This window comes from Sus scrofa, chromosome 10, assembly GCF_054392235.1.
Source record: "Sus scrofa isolate SSC_HxYL_T2T_F1_AM1 chromosome 10, Sscrofa_HxYL_maternal_Yorkshire_Landrace_v2.0, whole genome shotgun sequence".
NCBI classification, from domain to species: Eukaryota; Metazoa; Chordata; class Mammalia; order Artiodactyla; family Suidae; genus Sus; species Sus scrofa.
Genome location: NC_139392.1, coordinates 16,774,958 through 16,793,407, shown reverse-complemented (window position 1 = coordinate 16,793,407; position 18,450 = coordinate 16,774,958). Strand labels below are relative to the sequence as shown.

The window sequence follows — 18,450 nt, the reverse complement described above, 5'->3', positions numbered from 1 at the left end:
TTATCAGTTTATATGATTTTTATAATTTATTCTAGATGTTCTTCTGCATTTTTTGAGGAAGAGAGATCAGCATTAAAACAGAAACGGCAGAAAATAAGGCTCTTACAACAAAGGAAAGTTGCGGATGTTTCACAATTCAAAGATCTCCCAGACGAAATTCCTTTGCCCCTGGTTATTGGAACCAAAGTTACAGGTAAGTGAAGATAAATTTATTACTATTTTGACTTGTAGGTGTTCCTAAAGATAACCTTTATTAGATAAGTGACCTTTAAATTTAAAAAGCTGAAACTCCAGTTCTGTAGCAGTACACTGTAGAGGTTACTGTTTCTTCAGAAAGCTTCAACTCTAGTTCAGCTGCAGTATACTGTAGAGCTTGCTGTAGCTTCATCAGTGAAGTCTGTTTTTTAAAGTAGTTGGATAGGAATTCACATCTTGGCTCAGTGGAAACAAATCCGTCTAGGAACCATGAGGTTGTGGGTTTGATCCCTGGCCTCGTTCAATGGGTTAAGGATCCGGTGTTGCTGTGAGCTGTGGTGTAGGTAGCAGACTCGGCTTGGATCTGGCATTGCTGTGGCTCTGGCGTGGGCCAGTAGCAACAGCTTGAATTAGACCTCTAGCGTGGGAAACTCCATATGCCATGGGTGTGGCCCTAAAAAGGACAAAAGATAAAAAATAAATAAATAAAAAATAAAATAGTTGGATAAAAGTGTATCTGTTCAAAACAGTGTCTACTACAGTATAAACTAAAGCAAACTGCCACAAAGATGAAATTTAAAATTTGGAGTTCCCGTCGTGGCTCAGTGGTTAACGAATCCGACTAGGAACCATGAGGTTGCGGGTTCGGTCCCTGCCCTTGCTCAGTGGGTTAAGGACCCGGCGTTGCCGTGAGCTGTGGTGTAGGTTGCAGACGCGGCTCGGATCCCGCGTTGCTGTGGCTCTGGCGTGGGCCGGTGGCTACAGCTCCTATTGGACCCCTAGCCTGGGACCCTCCATATGCTACAGAAGCAGCCCAAAGAAATAGCAAAAAGACAAAAAAAAAAAAAAAGTGGAGTCTATTTCCCACAGCCCTCTGACTCTCCTGAATGTAAGCCCTGCTGGCCTTCAAAGTCAGACCTTCCCAGTGTAGGACTTTCGGTTTGGAGAGCCCCACGTGGAATTCAGCTCCCTGGCTCCTTGAGGAGGACCAACCTCTCCAGCTGTGATAATCCTCCCTTTGTGGGTCACCCGTGGGGGAGTGAAGTTCTTGACTACACTGTGTCTCTGTTCCTCCTACCTGTCTGGTGGTGGTTCTTTCTTTATATCTAGTTGTAAAACATCTCTTCTCCATGTCTTCAGGTTTTCCTCGTTAATAGTTACTCTGTAGGAGTTTCCCTGGTGGTGAAGCATTGTCACTGATGTGGCTCAGGTCACTTCTGTGGACAGAGTTCAGTCCCATGCTTCAGGTGTGGCCAACAAAGAAAAAATAGTTGCTCTGTAAATAGTTGTAATTTTGGTGTGCTTGTGGGAAGAGGTGAGCTCAAGGTCTTCCTACTCTGCCATCTTGGCCACCTTCTTCACATTTGCTCTAAAAAAAAAAAAAAAAAGTGCAGATCCACAGTAGTCTTTTTTTTTTTTTTTTTTTTTTTTGTCTTTTTTCAGGGCTGCCCCACGGCATATGGAAATTCCCAGGCTAGGGGTTGAATCAGAGCTATAACTGCTGGCCTACGCCACAGCCATAGCAGCATCAGATCCAAGTCGACCTACACCACAGCTCACAGCAATGCTGGATCCTTAACCCACTGAGCAAGGCTAAGGATCGAACCTGCATCCTCATGGATCCTAGTCAGATTCGTTAACCGCTGAGCCATGATGGGAAATCCCCAGGTCCACAATACTCTTAACCCGCTGAGTGAGGCCAGGCATCAAACCTGCATCCTCACAGAGACTAGTTGGATTCTTAACCTGCTGAGCCACAATGGGAACTCCATGAAGCCTGGTGTATCTTTTCTGCCTAGCACCCTTGTCTTACTTTCTTTTTTCTTTTTTTCATTTGAACTACTCCTGTTGTTTCATTCATGAGTATAATGACCTAAGTTCTTTTGTTAACTTTTTTTTTTTTTGCAGTTTGGGATTTAAAGCGATGATTTTAAAATATTTTCCCCTGAGTTTGGTAGATATATGATTTCATTCATATATCAAATTAAGGATCACCATTTATAGTTTTGCTTTTTGTTTCAGCTTTTTTTGTCATTGTTCCACTAAATCTAAAATAAAGTGCATCCTTTTTTGAAATTATAATAAATACTAACAATACTGTACTTTCTCCATTTAAAGTCACATACTTGGAGCAGTTTTGTATTTGACACTTCTTTGTATCTCCTAAACATCCTAAACCTTTTTGTGTCTTTTCTCAGCACGATTACGTGGTGTTCATGATGGTCTGTTCACTGGACAAATAGATGCTGTGGATACTCTTAATGCTACTTATAGAGTAACTTTTGATAGGGCGGGCCTTGGAACTCATACTGTCCCTGATTATGAAGTTCTTGTAAGTATTATTTCGTAATACTTGTGTTTTATGCCTGTTAAATATGTTTTGTTAAGTTTTCTTAAGGGTTGTATTTGTGATGGCATCAAGATCTCACAGAAGAAGAGGTCTTCAGGGGTTCCCAGCCCTGCCTACTAGATCCCTGGAGCAGAACTGTACTTAAGTCTTCCACATTTTCCAGAAGCTAGTGTCTGTCTTTTGTACCGCTCTTGTACCAATACCAAACTGTAGTGTGACAGAACTGATCACTCTTCACTAAATAATCTTGGGGAATAAGCTATACAACATTTTCATTTTAATTCTTGGTATAGTCCTCTTGCAAAATGACTTTAAACGTATGAGCTATTGGAGTTCCCATTGTGGCACAGTGGAAACTAATCCAGCTAGTATCCATGAGGACTTTGGTTTGATCCCTGGCCTCACTCAGTGGGTTAAGGATCCCAGGTTGCTGTGGCTGTGGTGTAGGCTGGCAGCTGTAGCTCCAATTGGACTCCTAGCCTGGAAACTTCCATATGTCATGGGTGTGGCCTTAAAAAAAAAAAAGTATGAAGTATCACCATGCACTTCAAAATATGTTTTTATACATTCCAGTTTTATCCTCAGAATATGTAGGGTGGGTATGAATTACCTCCACTTACTGTGTGATGAAACTGAGACAGAAGTACATTAGGATAATTTATTCAAGGCTTTTGAGCTGGATCTTGCCAGATTGAGACTTGAATCCAGATCTTTTGTACTTCTGATGTAGCCCATTAAACTATTGGACCATTATTTCAAGATCATGTTTGATTTAGCAATATCATGGAAATCATATACCTTTTTTTTTTTTCTTTTTGGGCTGCACCTGAGGCATATGGAAGTTCCCAGGCTAAGGGTCGAATCAGAGCTATAGCTGCCGGCCTACACCACAGCCACAGCAACGTGGGATCTGAGCCTCATCTTCGACCTATTCCACAACTCACAACAGTGCAGGATCCTTAACCCACTGAGTGAGGCCAGGAATCGAATCTGCATCTTTATGGATACTAGACAGGTTTCTTTTCCACTGAGCCATGATGGGAACTCAAATGTACTTTTAGAAAGGAGTAAGAGAGAAAGAAAATTTGGACTAAATACAGAGCAAAGTACACCAATCTTAAATTTTTTCATTAAAGGATAAAGACTTTAAACCTCCCCTTTCAAAAAAGGAAAATAACTTTTCTGTTTCATTAATGTTTTCTGTTTTCTGTTTTCATTAACTTTTCTGTTTCTCATAATTTCTTTTATGAGATCACCCAAACATTTCTCCCTGGCCAGATAAGAACTGACTTTAATTACAGGAGGTAATATTCAGATAATCTTTAACACAGAGACAACCAAGGTCATAGGTCACTTTCTTTTCTTTTATAAATCACTTTCTTCTGTTTTGTGGGTTCAGCCTGTTAGTTGCAAAGTAGTTATTCATACTCTGACTTAACTTCTATCCCTGGAGTTCCTGTTGTGGCTCAGTGGTTAACAAATCCAACTAGGAACCATGAGGTTTCAGGTTCGATCCCTGGCCTCAATCAGTGGGTTAAGGATCCAGTGTTGCTGTGAGCTGTGTTGTAGGTCACAGACGTGGCTTGGATCCCATATTGTTGTGGCTCTGGCGTAGGCTGGCTGCTATACCTCCGATTCCCCTGGCCTGGGAACCTCCATATGCTGTGGGTACGAGCCTAGAAAAGATTAAAAAAGACAAAAAAAAGAAGTTCTAGCCCTTTGATCTTTGTGGGTTAATATATTTTATAATAAATCCTAACATGTAAACTAGTGTACATTTAAAGCTGAAGTAAAGTCTTTACAAAGCTAAAATGATTGCTAAAGTTCTTCAAGTTGTCAGGACTGTTCTCTTTTCCCAAAGAGTAATGATTCTCATGAGACCATGCCAATTGCTGCCTTTGGACAAAAACAGCGGCCTTCTCGATTTTTTATGACTCCACCACGGTTACATTATACTCCTCCTCTCCAGTCACCAATTACAGTAAGTAATATTTTTTAAATAGCACCAATAATTTAAATGATTATTATGCATGTAAACTTGTTCTTATGAAATATACATCTGTTGCAGTAACTTCAGGAGGTGCCCACATTATTTTGAGTTGTCAGATATTAAATAAAATAGTTAATAAAACAGTTGCTCCAACTCTGGAAATATTTTTCTTTTTGTAGGGTTTTTAACAGAAAATTATAGTAGAGTTTGATTTTTATCTAAAAATAAGATACTTCTTTTGAACAGTTAATGGTTAAATCATTCCCTTTTATTCCCGTAGGATAATGATCCTTTATTAGGACAGTCACCTTGGAGAAGTAAAATTTCTGGCTCTGACACTGAAACATTAGGTGGTTTTCCAGTAGAATTCCTTATCCAAGTGGTAAGAATTGCTCTGAATATTTTAGTTATTTGTTTTTTAAAAAAAGTCTTTTGTGTTATTAAAGTTGAAAATTTTTCTAGGACCAAATATTTTTGCACTTTTAAAAATTATTGTGTTGGTTTTAAGAACTCTGTTATTTCCAACAAAGCTTGAAAATAAGGGGTAACAGCCAAAAAAGACTTAGTGGTCTTTTTTGTTAGACTTCTCTTGGGTTTGGTTCTTATTATTTTGCGATGTTAAGGACTCTAACATTCTGGCATATGCCCTGTGAAACTGAATGTTTAGTTGTTAATAAATTGTAGACTATAAAATTTTGGAGTTCCCGTTGTGGCTCAGCAGTTAACTAATCTGACTAGCATCCACGAGGGCACAGGTTCAATCCCTGGCCTTGCTCAGTGGGTTAAGGGGGGGTCCGATGTTGCCATGAGCTGTGGTGTAGGTCACAAACGCAGCTTAGTCCTGCGTTGCTGTGGCTGTGGTGTAGGCCAACAACTACAGCTCCAGATCAACCCCTAGCCTAGAAACCTCCATGTGCCATGGGTGTGTCCCTAGAAAAAAAATAAGAAAAATAAATAAATAAGTTTTTATTTAGTAACCTCAGTGCATCCTGGCATTATCAGCACCTCAACAATTATGATATGTTGGCCAGCTCTCTGGTTAGGAGGAACTTTCTTTTCTGACTAGAAATAGCTATTCATTTGTTAAGTACTTAGTAATTAGACACAAAGACATCTAATGGTAAATCGAAACAAGTGTAGAATTGTTTTTTTTTTTTTTAATTTTATTGGAGTATAGTTGACTTACAGTGTTGTTAGAATTATTATATAGAACAGTTTTCCTGAATAGCCTGACTCAACTCAGAAGAATAGAATGAGCTCTTTGTTTTGAAGATTATAGTAAATAAATTACTTACTTTGAATCACAGTCTAATCATGTTTGTTTTGTGTCTTTTCCTTTCCTTGTGTTTTTTTTTTCTGTGTGTGTGGTTTTTTTTTTTTTTTTTTTTTTTTTTTTTGGTCTTTTTGCTTTTTCCAGGGTCGCACCTATGGCATATGGAGGTTCCCAGGCTAGGGGTCTAATTGGAGCTCTAGCTGCCGGCCTATGCTAGAGCCACAGCAACATGGGATCCTTAACACACTGATCGAGGCCAGGGATCGAACCCGAAACCTCATGGTCCCTAGTCGAATTCATTAACCACTGAGCCATGACAGGAACTCCCTCCTTTCCTTTTTTTGAAAAGAAAAACTATGTGGCTTGGATAGAGTCTTTATAAATAAAAATGTGTCTAACAATCCATTAAAATATTCACAGTGTTACCTTTTACAGTTAATGTTATTTTGAGGAAAAGTCTGGTCATTTGTGTGTATGCATATAGTATTTGTTTTCGCTCTTTTTTTTTTTTTTTTTTTTCAGTCTTTTTAGGGCTCTCCTTTGGCATATGGAGATTCCCAGGCTAGGGGTGGAATCAGAGCTGCAGCAACAAGGGATCTGAGCCACATCTGCAGCCTACACCACAGCTCAGGGCAATGCCGGTTCCTTAAGTCATTGAGCAAGGCCAGGGATTGAACCCGCCTCCTCATGGATACTAGTCAGATTCATCCGCCGAGCCATGACGAGAACTCCAATGTATAGCATTTTTTATTCTTTAGTTATATGTTGTTCATTATCTTTGGAATACAGAATTATGCCTTTTGGCTTCCAAAGATGGATAAGATATTTTTAAATGAAAAGTTTAAAATATGGAAAGAGTGAAGGCTTATTATTTTCATAAATAGGACACTTATTTTTTAAAGACTTTCTTTCTTTTAATAGTGGAAGTAAAACAGAGCTAATATGTCATATTCGGACAAGTAGGGTGGTGAGGGGAGGAGAGAGAGAGAAGGGAGGGAGGGAGAGACACAGAGACTTACCAGTAGAGGGAGTAAGAAGCTAAATACTAGTGCACTACTTCTAAAGTATTGATATTTTTATTGGTGCTTAAATGTTTGATTGCAGTGCTTAGTTTTAACTTCAAAATCTATGTGTAAAGGCTAGTTAAAACACTACTTTCATTATTTTAAGCCAAGAGGTAAAAATAAAAGTCCTTTTATGTACTTGTCTTTTGTATTATGTAAAGTTTTATGTGACTCAAAATTGCTCTTGTTAATATTAAATTGCGAGATAAATGGGTATGTTTTTATCTTTTTCTGTTCCTTTTTTTATGACAAAATAAGCATTTTTTTCAAGTTTCATAATTCATAATTTACAGTGAATTTTCTAAGGGAATTTTTTTCTTTCCTGGGGTTAGGGATTTTAAGGAATTTAATAAGGTTAATACTTCTTAGAGAGGGCTTTTGAAAATAATTAGAAGGCGGAGTTCCCGTCGGGGCGCAGTGGTTAATGAATCCGATTAGGAACCATGAGGTTGCGGCTTCGATCCCTGCCCTTGCTCAGTGGATTAGTGATCTGGCGTTGCCGTGAGCTGTGGTGTAGGTTGCCAACTCGGCTCAGATCTGGCGTTGCTGTGGCTCTGGCATAGGCCGGTGGCTGCAGCTCCGATTCAACCCCTAGCCTGGGAACCTCCATATGCCGTGGGAGTGGCTCAAGAAATAGCAAAAAAGACCAAAAAAAAAAAAAAAAAAAAAGAATTAGAAGGAAATCCATGATTTTTCTATCAACAATAAGCAAGAGGAGTTCCCATCGTGGCTCAGCATAAGGAACCCAACAGTATCCATGAGGATGCATGTTCAATCCCTGGCCCTGCTTAGTGGGTTAAGGATCCAATGTTTCTCTGAGTTGCAGTGTAGGCGAGCAGCTGTAGCTCTGGTTCAACCCCTAGCCTGGTAACTTCCATATGTCTCAGTGTAGCCCTAAAAAGCAAAAAAAGAATAAAAAGTTAACCAAAAATTTCTTAATTTCATCAAATATCCAGTCAGCATTTTAGTTTTCCAATTGTCCCTTAAATGTTGACTGCTCGTTTTCCTTATTAACTTATTTGTTGGAGAAACTGGATTATTTGTCTATAGAGTCTCCCAAGTCTGGATTTTGCTGACTAAATCCTTGTGATATCATCCAGGTTGTTCTGTCATTTGTATTTCATGTAAATTGCTCATTGAATATAAAGTGTTGATTTGATTTGGTTTTTTTTATTTGGTTGGTTTACTTGTTTTTATCTGACTGCTTTTATGGGTGATTTTGTGTTCTGATGGCATACCCATATTATTTTAACTTTTTTTTTAAATGTAATGTTAGCTGCTACTAATTATCAATGCCTAGATCCATTTGTTCATTAGGATTGAAAAATGATGTTATTCTAGTTCTGTCCTTCTTTCTTTGTTTATTAGCTGAAATAGTTCACTAAAGAAAATCTTCCCCTAATCTATTATTTGGTTACTTAATGGCATACTTTGTATAGGAAAGGCAGGATAAACGCTTGACTCTTTGTTTTCTGCTTACCACTTTGGTCACCAGTATCCCCCAACAATAGTTAATTTTTTTTTTTTTTTTTGTCTTTTGTCTTTTGTCTTGTTGTTGTTGTTGTTGTTGTTGCTATTTCTTGGGCCGCTCCCGCGGCATATGGAGGTTCCCAGGCTAGGGGTCGAATCGGAGCTGTAGCCACCGGCCTACGCCAGAGCCACAGCAACGCGGGATCCGAGCCGCGTCTGCAACCTACACCACAGCTCACGGCAATGCCGGATCGTTAACCCACTGAGCAAGGGCAGGGACCGAACCCGCAACCTCATGGTTCCTAGTCGGATTTGTTAACCACTGCGCCACGACGGGAACTCTGTTAATTTTTTTTAGTTATCAGTCTGAACTCATGGATTTTAACATGTTCATATTTCATTTCATTGTAATTATTATTCTGATTGGTCCACAAATTATTCCATTTTGGACCAATGAAAGCCTAGTAGTCCTTTTGATATGTCCTGGTTACAATGGATTTTAAAATATCTTCCTCTCAGCTCATCAGCCATATACATATAAAATATCTGTGCTCTATTTATATTGAAACATTAAAATCTCCTAAAATATCTTATTGAAAACTTAGAAATTTGATGTCTGTGTGATATACTTAAGTGCCTCTGTTACTCCATCTCTTCTTCTTTGTCTGTAGACCAGATTATCAAAAATTCTCATGATTAAAAAGGAACATATCAAGAAATTAAGGGAAATGAACACAGAAGCAGAAAAACTGGTAAGGATATTTTTGTTTTTCTCTGTTTTTTTGTATCATTTTAAAATAATGAGAGAGTTCTGCTGTGGTACAGTGGGTTAATGGTCTGGCTTGTCTATGTGGAGGCGCTGGTTAAGGATCCAACATTGCTGCAGCTATGGCTCAGGTTTGATCCAAAGCCCAGTGTGGCCAAAAAAGAAAAAATAATAATAATGAAATAAATAAAATGGTGGGGACTTCTACATCTGAGGATTTTAAAGTATTTTATTAAAGAAAACTTTGAGGTAATTGTTATTTTTAAATCCTAATTTGCACTCCCTATCTCTGTGTAGAAATATTCAAAATTTCTATGTAGAAATGAATGTAGAAAATATTCACTAAAAAAGTTTCAGAATTGTATTGGAAGTCATAACTCTCTTATGGATTTATAGGATGGTAAATAGGTTTTATCTCAAATACCATCTTCGATTTATTGAAAATGGTTGCAGGGAAGTATGAAAGTAAGGGAGAACTCAGTGACTGGCCTGGCGCAGAGGCGGGCAGCTAATTACCAATTTCTGTTGTGGGAGTTCCTGTTGTGGCTCAGTGGTTAACGAATCTGACCAGGAACCATGAGGTTGTGGGTTCGATCCCTGACCTTGCTCAGTGGGTTAAGGATCCGGCATTGCTGTGAGCTGTGGTGTGGGCTGCAGATGCAGCTTGGATCCCGCATTGCTGTGGCTCTGGTATAGGATGGTGGCTACAGTTCCAATTAGACCCCTAGCCTGGGAACCTCCACATGCCACGGGAGCAGCCTAAGAAATGGCAAAAAGACAAAAAGGAAAAAAAAAAGTAAATTCTTTGGGAGTTCCCGTCGTGGCGCAGTGGTTAACGAATCTGACCAGGAACCATGAGGTTGCGGGTTCGATCCCTGCCCTTGCTCAGTGGGTTAACGATCCGGCATTGCCGTGAGCTGTGGTGTAGGTTGCAGACGCGGCTCGGATCCCGCGTTGCTGTGGCTCTGGCGTAGGCCGGTGGCTACAGCTCCGATTCAACCCCTAGCCTGGGAACCTCCATATGCCGCGGAAGCGGCCCAAGAAATAGCAACAACAAAAAAGACAAAAGACAATTTCTGTTGTGAATGTGGGAATAGGGAGTTATGGCATTAGTCACCTCTTATCTGGAGTGGTGCAAGGAGTAGCTGTGGGTAAACAACTGGTCAGGTAAATACCTAACTAAACGAACAGTCCTCTTCTAGTATTATGGATTTTTTTTTAATCTGAGCATGACTTTGAATTATCAAATTTGAACCTGTCATTATTGTGAGATTGAAAACTGAAGATCAGAAATGTCAAGGCATTTTTGTTTAAGATTATGCTTTTCATTGTAAATCAACTATAACTAAAAAAAAAGGTTATGCTGCTATTTAGTAGTACAAACACCAGAGCAGGTTTCTTGATCCCAATTTAACTCATTTAGGCGTGATAAAAAATTAATATTGTCAGATACACAGGCTATGAAAAATTGAAAAAAATTAGCCGTAACATATTGCCATTACATATCCTAAACGTAAAAATGCTTAGTATTTGCTTCTTTCCTACTGGACTCTAATTTTTATCTTGGATTCCATCAGTTCTACTTCTATCCTTTATTCTACACCTTTCAGTGCTCCCCTACGTCATTTTCCCTGATCATTTTATCATCTCTTCCATCTTGATGTATAATCAAATTATTTTACTTTCATGTCGCTAGCTAGGACTTTTCCCTGTTCCACATCTTAAAGTATTAGACCTGACTTAGCCTATTTAGTGTTGCCTACTTTTTTTTTTCTCAGGGGAGAGTGACACCTCCAGGGGGTTATGTGCTTTTAAATAAAGGCCTGATTTGTTGTTGGCTTGGCTTCTTGGAATGTGAAAACTCTGTAGAACTCTAATTGGCTTGATGGGCTTGATAATTTATATTATTTATGATTACAGAATAATTCTCATAAAAATTCAAATATTGTGAAACTAATGAGAAAACAAATAGATAAATATTATTTAGTTTAGTATGTGCTATAAATATGTATTTATGCTTAGCATATGGATTTCTTCTATGAGTATTTTTGTTTAGTTGGGTTTTTTTTAAATACAGTTGATTTACAATATTGTGGTTTCAAAAGTACAGCATAGTGATTCAGTATTTTTTGCAGATTATATTCCATTATAGGTTATTATAAGATACTGGGTATAATTCCCTGTGCTACACAATTTATTCTTTTTTTTTTTTTTTTTTTTTTCGTCTTTTTGCCTTTTCTAGGGCTGTTCCTGTGGCATATGGAGGTTCCCAGGCTAGGGGGTCTAATAAGAGCTATAGCCACCAGCCTGTGCCAGGGCCACATCAACACAGGATCCGAGCCACATCTGTGACCTACTCCACAGCTCACAGCAATGCCAGATCCTTAACCCACTGAGCAAGGCCAGGGATTGAACCTGCAACCTCATGGTTCCTAGTCAGATTCGTTAACCACTGTGCCATGAGGGGAACTCCCTTACGCAATATATTTCTGTTGCTTCTCTATTTTATATATAATAGTTTGTGTCTGTTAATCCCATACCCCTAAATTATCCCTCCCCTCATTCCTTTCCCTTTTGGTACCCCAAGTTTGTTTTCTATATCTGTGAGTCTATTTCTGTTTGCATGTACATTCATTTGTATTGTTTCATAGATTCCACATATAACTGTTATCATATAATATTTGTCTTTCTCTCTCTAACTTATTTCACTAAGCATATTCTCTGAGTCCATCCATGTTATTGCAAATGGCTTTATTTCATTCTTTTTTATGACTAGTACTCCATTGTGTATATGTATCACACATCGTCTTAAACCAATCATCTTAAACCAATCTTCCTAAACCAGTGTTGCTGGGCATTTGGGTTGTTTCCATGTCTTTATTGTAAATAATGCTGCTGTGAACATTGGAGTGCATGTATCTTTTTGGACCAGTGTGGGTTTTTTTGTTTGTTTGTTTGTTTTCTGGAAATGTACCCAGGAGTTGAATTGCTAGATCATATGGTAATCACTTTAAAATTTTTGAGGAACCTCCATACTGTTCTGCACCAATTTACATTCCCACCAACAATGAATGGGGGTTCCCTTTTCTCTACATCCTCTCCAACTTTTTTTTTTTTTTTTTGTCTTTCTGCCTTTTCTAGGGCCGCTCCCGTGGCATATGGAGGTTCCCAGGCCAGGGGTCCAATCAGAGCTGTAGCCACTGGCCTACACCACAGCCAGAGCAACGCCAGATCTGAGCCGTGTCTGCGATCTACACCACAGCTTAAGGCAACACCAGATCCTTAACCCACTGAGCAAGGCCAGGTATCGAACCCTCAACCTCATGGTTCCTAGCTGGGTTCATTAACCACTGCACCACAACAGGAACTCCAACATTTGTTGTTTGTATACTTTCCGAAGATAGCCATTCTGACCGGTGTTTTGTGATGCCTCATTGTGGTTTTGATTTGCATTTCTCTAATTAGTAATGCTGAATATCTTTTCATTTGTCTGTTAGCCATCTGCATATCTTCTTTGGAAAAAGATCTGTTCAAGTCTTCTACCCATTTTTCGATTGAATTGTTTATTTTTTTGATATTGAGTTGTATGATCTATTTGTGTATTTTGGATATTAAGCCATTGTTAATTACATCATTTGCTCATATTTTCTCCTGTTTGATAGGTTGTCTTTGTCTGTGATTTCCTTTGCTATGCAAAAACTTTAATTTAATTAGGTCCCATTTGTTTATTTTTGCTCCTATTTCTTTTGCCTTAGGAGACTGAACCAAGAAAATATTGCTATAACTTCTGTCAGAGAATGTTCTGCCTCTCTTCTTTTCTCAGAGTTTTATGGTTTCAGGCTTACATTTAGGTTTTTAAACCATTTGATAGTTTCATTTTGGTTTGTTTTGATTTATTTTGGTTTCTTGTGTGTGGTGTGAAAGAGAATATTCTATTCTTACTATTTTACATGTGGCTGTTCAGTTTTGCTAGCGCCACTTGTTGAAGACACTGTCTTTTCTCCACTATATATACTTACTTCCTTTATTTTAGATTAATTTACTGGAGATGCATACATTTATTTATTTATGGGCTCTATTCTGTTCCATTGATCTATGTGTCTCTTTTTGTGCCAATACTATGTTTGTTATGTGTAGTCTGAAGTCTAGGAGAATCATACCTCCAGCTCTTGGGGTTTTTTTCCCCCCTCAGGATTGCTTTGGCACTTTGGAGTCTTTCGTGATTTCATATAAATTTTAAGGTTATTTTCTCTAGGTCTGTGAAATATGTCCTAAGTATTTTAATAGGGATTACATTAAATCTGTAGATTGCTTTGGCTAGTATGGCCGTTTTAATGATAAGATTCTTCCAATCCAATAGCACGAGATATCTTTCTATTTCTTTTTGCTCATTTTAGGTTTCTTTCATCAATGTTTTATAATTTTCAGAGTATATAGATCTTCCCTCTTCTTGGTTAGTTTATTTCTTAGGTTTCCTGCCCCCCCCCCCTTTTTGGACACAATTTTAAGCAGGATTTTTTTTTTTTTTTTTTTTTTTTTTTTTGTCTTTTTTGCCATTTCTTGGGCCGCTCCTACGGCATATGGAGGTTCCCAGGCTAGGAGTCCAGTCGGAGCTGTAGCTGCCAGCCTATGCCAGAGCCACAGCAACACAGGATCCGAGCTGCGTCTGTGACCTACACCACAGCTCACAGCAACACCGGATCGTTAACCCACTTAGCAAGGGCAGGGATCGAACCCCGCAACCTCATGGTTCCTAGTCAGATTCGTTAACCACTGTGCCACAACGGGAACTCCAAAGCAGGATTTTTTTTAACTTTCTGGATAATTCATTATTTTAGTCTATAGAAATGCAACACATTTCTGTATATAGATCTCTCCTCTTCTTGGTTAGTCTATTTCTTAGGTTTCCTGCTCCCTCCCCCCCTCCTTTTTTTGGATGCAATTTTAAGCAGGATTTTTATATATTAATTTCGTATCCTGTACCCTTGTTGAATTCATTTATTAGTTCTAGTAGTTTTGGAGTGGATACTTTAGGGTTCTCTACAGAATATCTTGTCATCTGCATATGGTGATGGTTTTACCTCTTACTTTCCTACTTGGATACCTTTTATTTCTTTTTCTTATCTGATTTCTGTGTTTAGGACTTTAGCTACTATTTCCTGAATTTAGTGGGAAGACTTTGAGCATTTCACTGTTGAGTATTATATTGGCTGTTGGTTTGTCACAAATAGCCTTTATTTATTATGTTGAGATATGTTCTCTCTATACCCATTTAGGTGAGAGTTTTTATCGTGAACAGATGTTGAATTTGTCAAATGCTTTTGCTACATCTATTGAGATGGTCATGTGATTTTTGTCTTTTTTTCATTGTTATTAATGTAGTTTAATCATATTGACTGATTTGCATATGTTGAACCATCCTTTTGACCCTGGGGTAAATCCAGCTTCGTCATAGTATAAGATTCTTTTTGTGTATTGTTGGGGACTTGCTATATTTTGTTCAGGATTTTTGCATCTATATTCATCAGAGATATTGGCCTATAATTTTCCTTTTTTGCAGTGTTTTTGTCTGGTTTTGATACCATGGTTTTGTTTTTCTTTTCTAGAAGTTTTTTTTTTAATGATTTTTATTTTTTCTATTATAGCTGGTTTACAGTGTTCTGTCAATTTTCTACTGTACAGCAAGGTGACCCAGTCACACATACATATATACATTCTTTTTTCTCACATTATCGTGATCCATCATAAGTGACTAGATGTAGTTCCCGGTGCTGTACAGCAGGATCTCATTGCTTATCCATTCCAAAGGCAATAGTTTGCATTTATTAACCCCAAATTCCCAGTCCATCCCGCTTCCTCTCCCTCCCCCTGGCAACCACAAGTCTGTTTTCCATGCTTTTTCTGGGAGTTTTTAAATTACAGTTTCAGTTTCACTTCTAGTGATCAGGCTGTTCGAATTGTCTGTTTCTTGCCTCGGTCTTGGCAAGCTGTGTGTTTCTAGAAATTTGTCCATTTCTTCTCAGTTGTCTAGTTTATTGGTGTATGGCTATTCATAGTGTTCTCCTGGATGGAGTCTGCTTCCAAGTTTCTTTGAAAATTATTTTCTAGGAAGTTTCCTCTGTGGCTCAGCGGTAATGAGCCTGACTAGTATCCATGAGGATGTGGGTTCCATCCTGGCCTCACTCATTGGGTTAAAGGATCCAGCATTGCCATGAGCCGTGGTGGAGGTCACAGACACAGCTCGAATCTAGCATTGCTATGGCTGTGGTGTGGGCCAGCAACTGTAACTCTGATTCGACCCCTAGCCAGGAAACTACCATGTGCCACAGGTGTGGCCCTAAAAAGCAAAAAAAAAAAGAAAGAAAATTATTTTCTAATAAAAATGGAATTATGTCACTATATATTGACTTATCTTACTCTCAAAATTTCTTTGTTGTATCATTATTTATATAATCTATTAATGGATATTTGAGGTATTTCCATTATTATACTGAATTAATGTAAATGTCCTTGTCCATATAGTTTTGTGTATTTGGCTGAGCTGCTTATTGGAACCCTGAAGAGACTCTAGACATAGAGTTGCAAACATGATGGAGGAGCAAAGAAGTGAGATACAGTATTTTATAAGGAATTGATTCGATTTCTGTTTCTTTATTCCCCTTCTTCATCCCAGTGGCAGAATGTGAATGTGGCATTTACCCAAGTTAAAAGGAGAGAAAGAAACAGATATTTCTGTAAATAATTTGAACACACAGTTTGGGAAAAGTTAATGCAGCTTTTTCTTTCGGTAATGGTAGACTAGTTAATTTGGATTAGTTTTCCTAATCTAAGTAGTTTAGAACAGATGTTTCTTTTGGATTAAAATATAAAAATAAGCTGTTTGGAGGCAGTGGAGCATTAATAAGGTATTAAAGAATTATAGGGATAGTATCTGGGGAAAGAAGTAAACTGCAAAGGGGGAACTTGAGTTGCTTTTTCCTTAGGGGCTTCCAGAAAAGATGGCTGAGAAACTGAGTGGTATTGAAAGGCTTTCAAGAGTGGGGATGACAGAAGTTAGGGTCCAGAGACCCAGTAAGGGCTGAGGGAAGCTGGTAAACCTTCCGTGTTCTGGGTTGAGACCCAAAAATACTACATCAGCCCAGCTTCGATCATCTCATCTCTGAAATTGAATTAAGATGGTTAAGGAGCTCTAGGGCCCCAAGCAACTCACTAGAAATAAATGTAAGTCCTCTTAGAGGAATATAATATCATAATAAACTTAAAATTATTTCTACAGTTTTTAACATATAGTGTTTTGTACTCAATTTTAAATCCTAGGCATAATAGGAGACAAGATAACCCTAATAAAAACCAAAAGGAAATATGAACAATGGCAGATTACAGAGAATGGTATTTTAGACATAGATTTTTTTTTTCTCTCTTTTTTTTTTTTCCTTTTTATGGCCACACTTGCAGCATATGGAAGTTTCCAGGCTAGTGGTTGAATTGGAGCTGAAGCTACCAGCCTGTGCCAACAGCCATAGCAACACCGGATCCGAGACCCATCTGTGACCTATGCTGCAGTTTATGGCAACGCTGGGTCCTTAACCCATTGAGTGAGGCCTGGGACCAGACCCGCGTCCTCAGGGATACTATGTCAGGTTCTTAACCTGCTGAGCCACAATGGGAACTCCTAGACATAGATTTTTTTTTTTTTTTTTTTAACTGACAGGGCAGAAGTCACTGCCCCCGTTTTTATTTTTTTATTTTTTTTTTCATTTTTTTTATTACTCAAATGAATTTATCACATCTGTAGTTGTATAATGATCATAACAATCTGATTTCACAGGATTTCCATCCCACAGCCCAAGCACATCCCCCCACCCCCCAAACTGTCTCCTCCAGAGACCATAAGTTTTTCAATGTCTGTGAGTCAGCATCTGTTCTGCAAAGAAGTTCTCTCTGTCCTTTTTTCAGATTCCCCATGTCAGTGAAAGCATTTGATGTTGGTATCTCCTTGTATGGCTGACTTCACTTAGCATGATAGTTTCTAGGTCCATCCATGTTGCTAAAAATGCTGGTATTTCGTTCTTTTTGATGGCTGAGTAATATTCCACTGCGTATATGTACCACCTCTTCTTGATCCACTCCTCTGTCTATGGACATTTAGGTTGTTTCCATGTTTTGGCTATTGTAAATAGTGCTGCAATGAACATTGGAGTACATGTGTCTTTGCGAGTCGTGGTTTTCTCTGGATAGATGCCCAGGATTGGGATTGCTAGATCAAATGGTAGTTCTATTTTCAGTTTTCTGAGGCATCTCCATACTGTTTTCCACAGTGGTTGCACCAATTTACAAGCCCACCAACAGTGTACTAGGGTTCCTTTTTCTCCACACCCTCTCCAGCCCTTCTTGTTTGTAGACTTTTGGATGATGGCCATTCTGGCTGGTGTAAGGTGGTACCTCATCGTGGTTTTGACTTGCATTTCTCTAATAATGAGTGACGCTGAACATCTTTTCATGTGTTTTTTGGCCATCTGTATGTCTTCTTTGGAGAATTGTCTGTTTAGATCTTCTGCCCATTTTTAGATGGGTAGACATAGATTTTAAATGTTTAATTTATTTAGAGATGAGACAAAGTTGAGAATTTTAGGAGAGAACTGAAAACAGCAACAAATGGACCAAGTTAAAATTCTAGAAATAAACTACAGTGATCAATATTAAGAACTCAATTGGTATATACTGCAAGGAGAGGCCCTCTAAAGATAAGGAAAAAGAAGACTCAGATGATCACAATTAATAGGGATCTGTTAGTGGCATTTGTTTATTTTGACCAAAGCCATCGTGGTTACCTTCTTGAAAAAGATTTGGAGGAAATACTTTATATTCTTGGACTACATCTTTCTCAGACTCAGGTAAAGAAACTTCTTAATAAAGTAGTACTCCATGAGTCTCGCTTTTACCGGAAATTAACAGGTACCTCAAAAGATGAGGAAAACCATGAAGAATCTGAAGCATTGCAGGAAGATATGCTAGGAAACAGGTTGTTACTTCCAACACCTGTAAACAGGAATCAAAGGATGTGGAAGAAAATGTTGGCCTTATTGTGTATAATGGTGCTATGGTAGATATAGGAAGCCTCTTGCAAAAATTGGAAAAGAGTGAAAAGGTATGAGCTGAAGTAGGACAGAAGCTACAGTTACTTGAAGAAAAGATGGATGAAGATGAAAAAACCACATTAGATTTGGAGAATTCCAACAAAAACCTCTCTGGTGAACTCAGAGAAGTAAAAAAGGACCTTAGTTACAGGAGAACTTAAAGACTTCAGAAAACATGAATTTGCAATTTGAAAACCAACTGAAT

At 38.4% G+C, this 18,450-nt stretch overlaps 1 protein-coding gene across 2 annotated transcripts in view; it reads left to right on the top strand.

Moving 5' to 3' along the window:
• The window catches only part of LIN9 (lin-9 DREAM MuvB core complex component), a 74,281-nt gene that overhangs the window by 38,095 nt on the left and 17,736 nt on the right, over positions 1–18,450 (top strand). Inside the window, exons 7-11 of one of the 2 annotated variants that reach the window (XR_014818247.1) lie at positions 36–193; positions 2,394–2,803; positions 3,420–4,526; positions 4,816–4,917; positions 9,014–9,094. Coding sequence is in view for 1 of the 2 variants with exons in the window: in XM_021064413.2 (XP_020920072.1) it covers positions 36–193; positions 2,394–2,527; positions 4,407–4,526; positions 4,816–4,917; positions 9,014–9,094 (595 nt within the window). In the remaining variant the exon portion in view is untranslated. Of the gene's footprint in view, positions 1–35; positions 194–2,393; positions 2,804–3,419; positions 4,527–4,815; positions 4,918–9,013; positions 9,095–18,450 lie in introns of those variants that run through there. The other variant, XM_021064413.2, reaches the window with a different exon arrangement.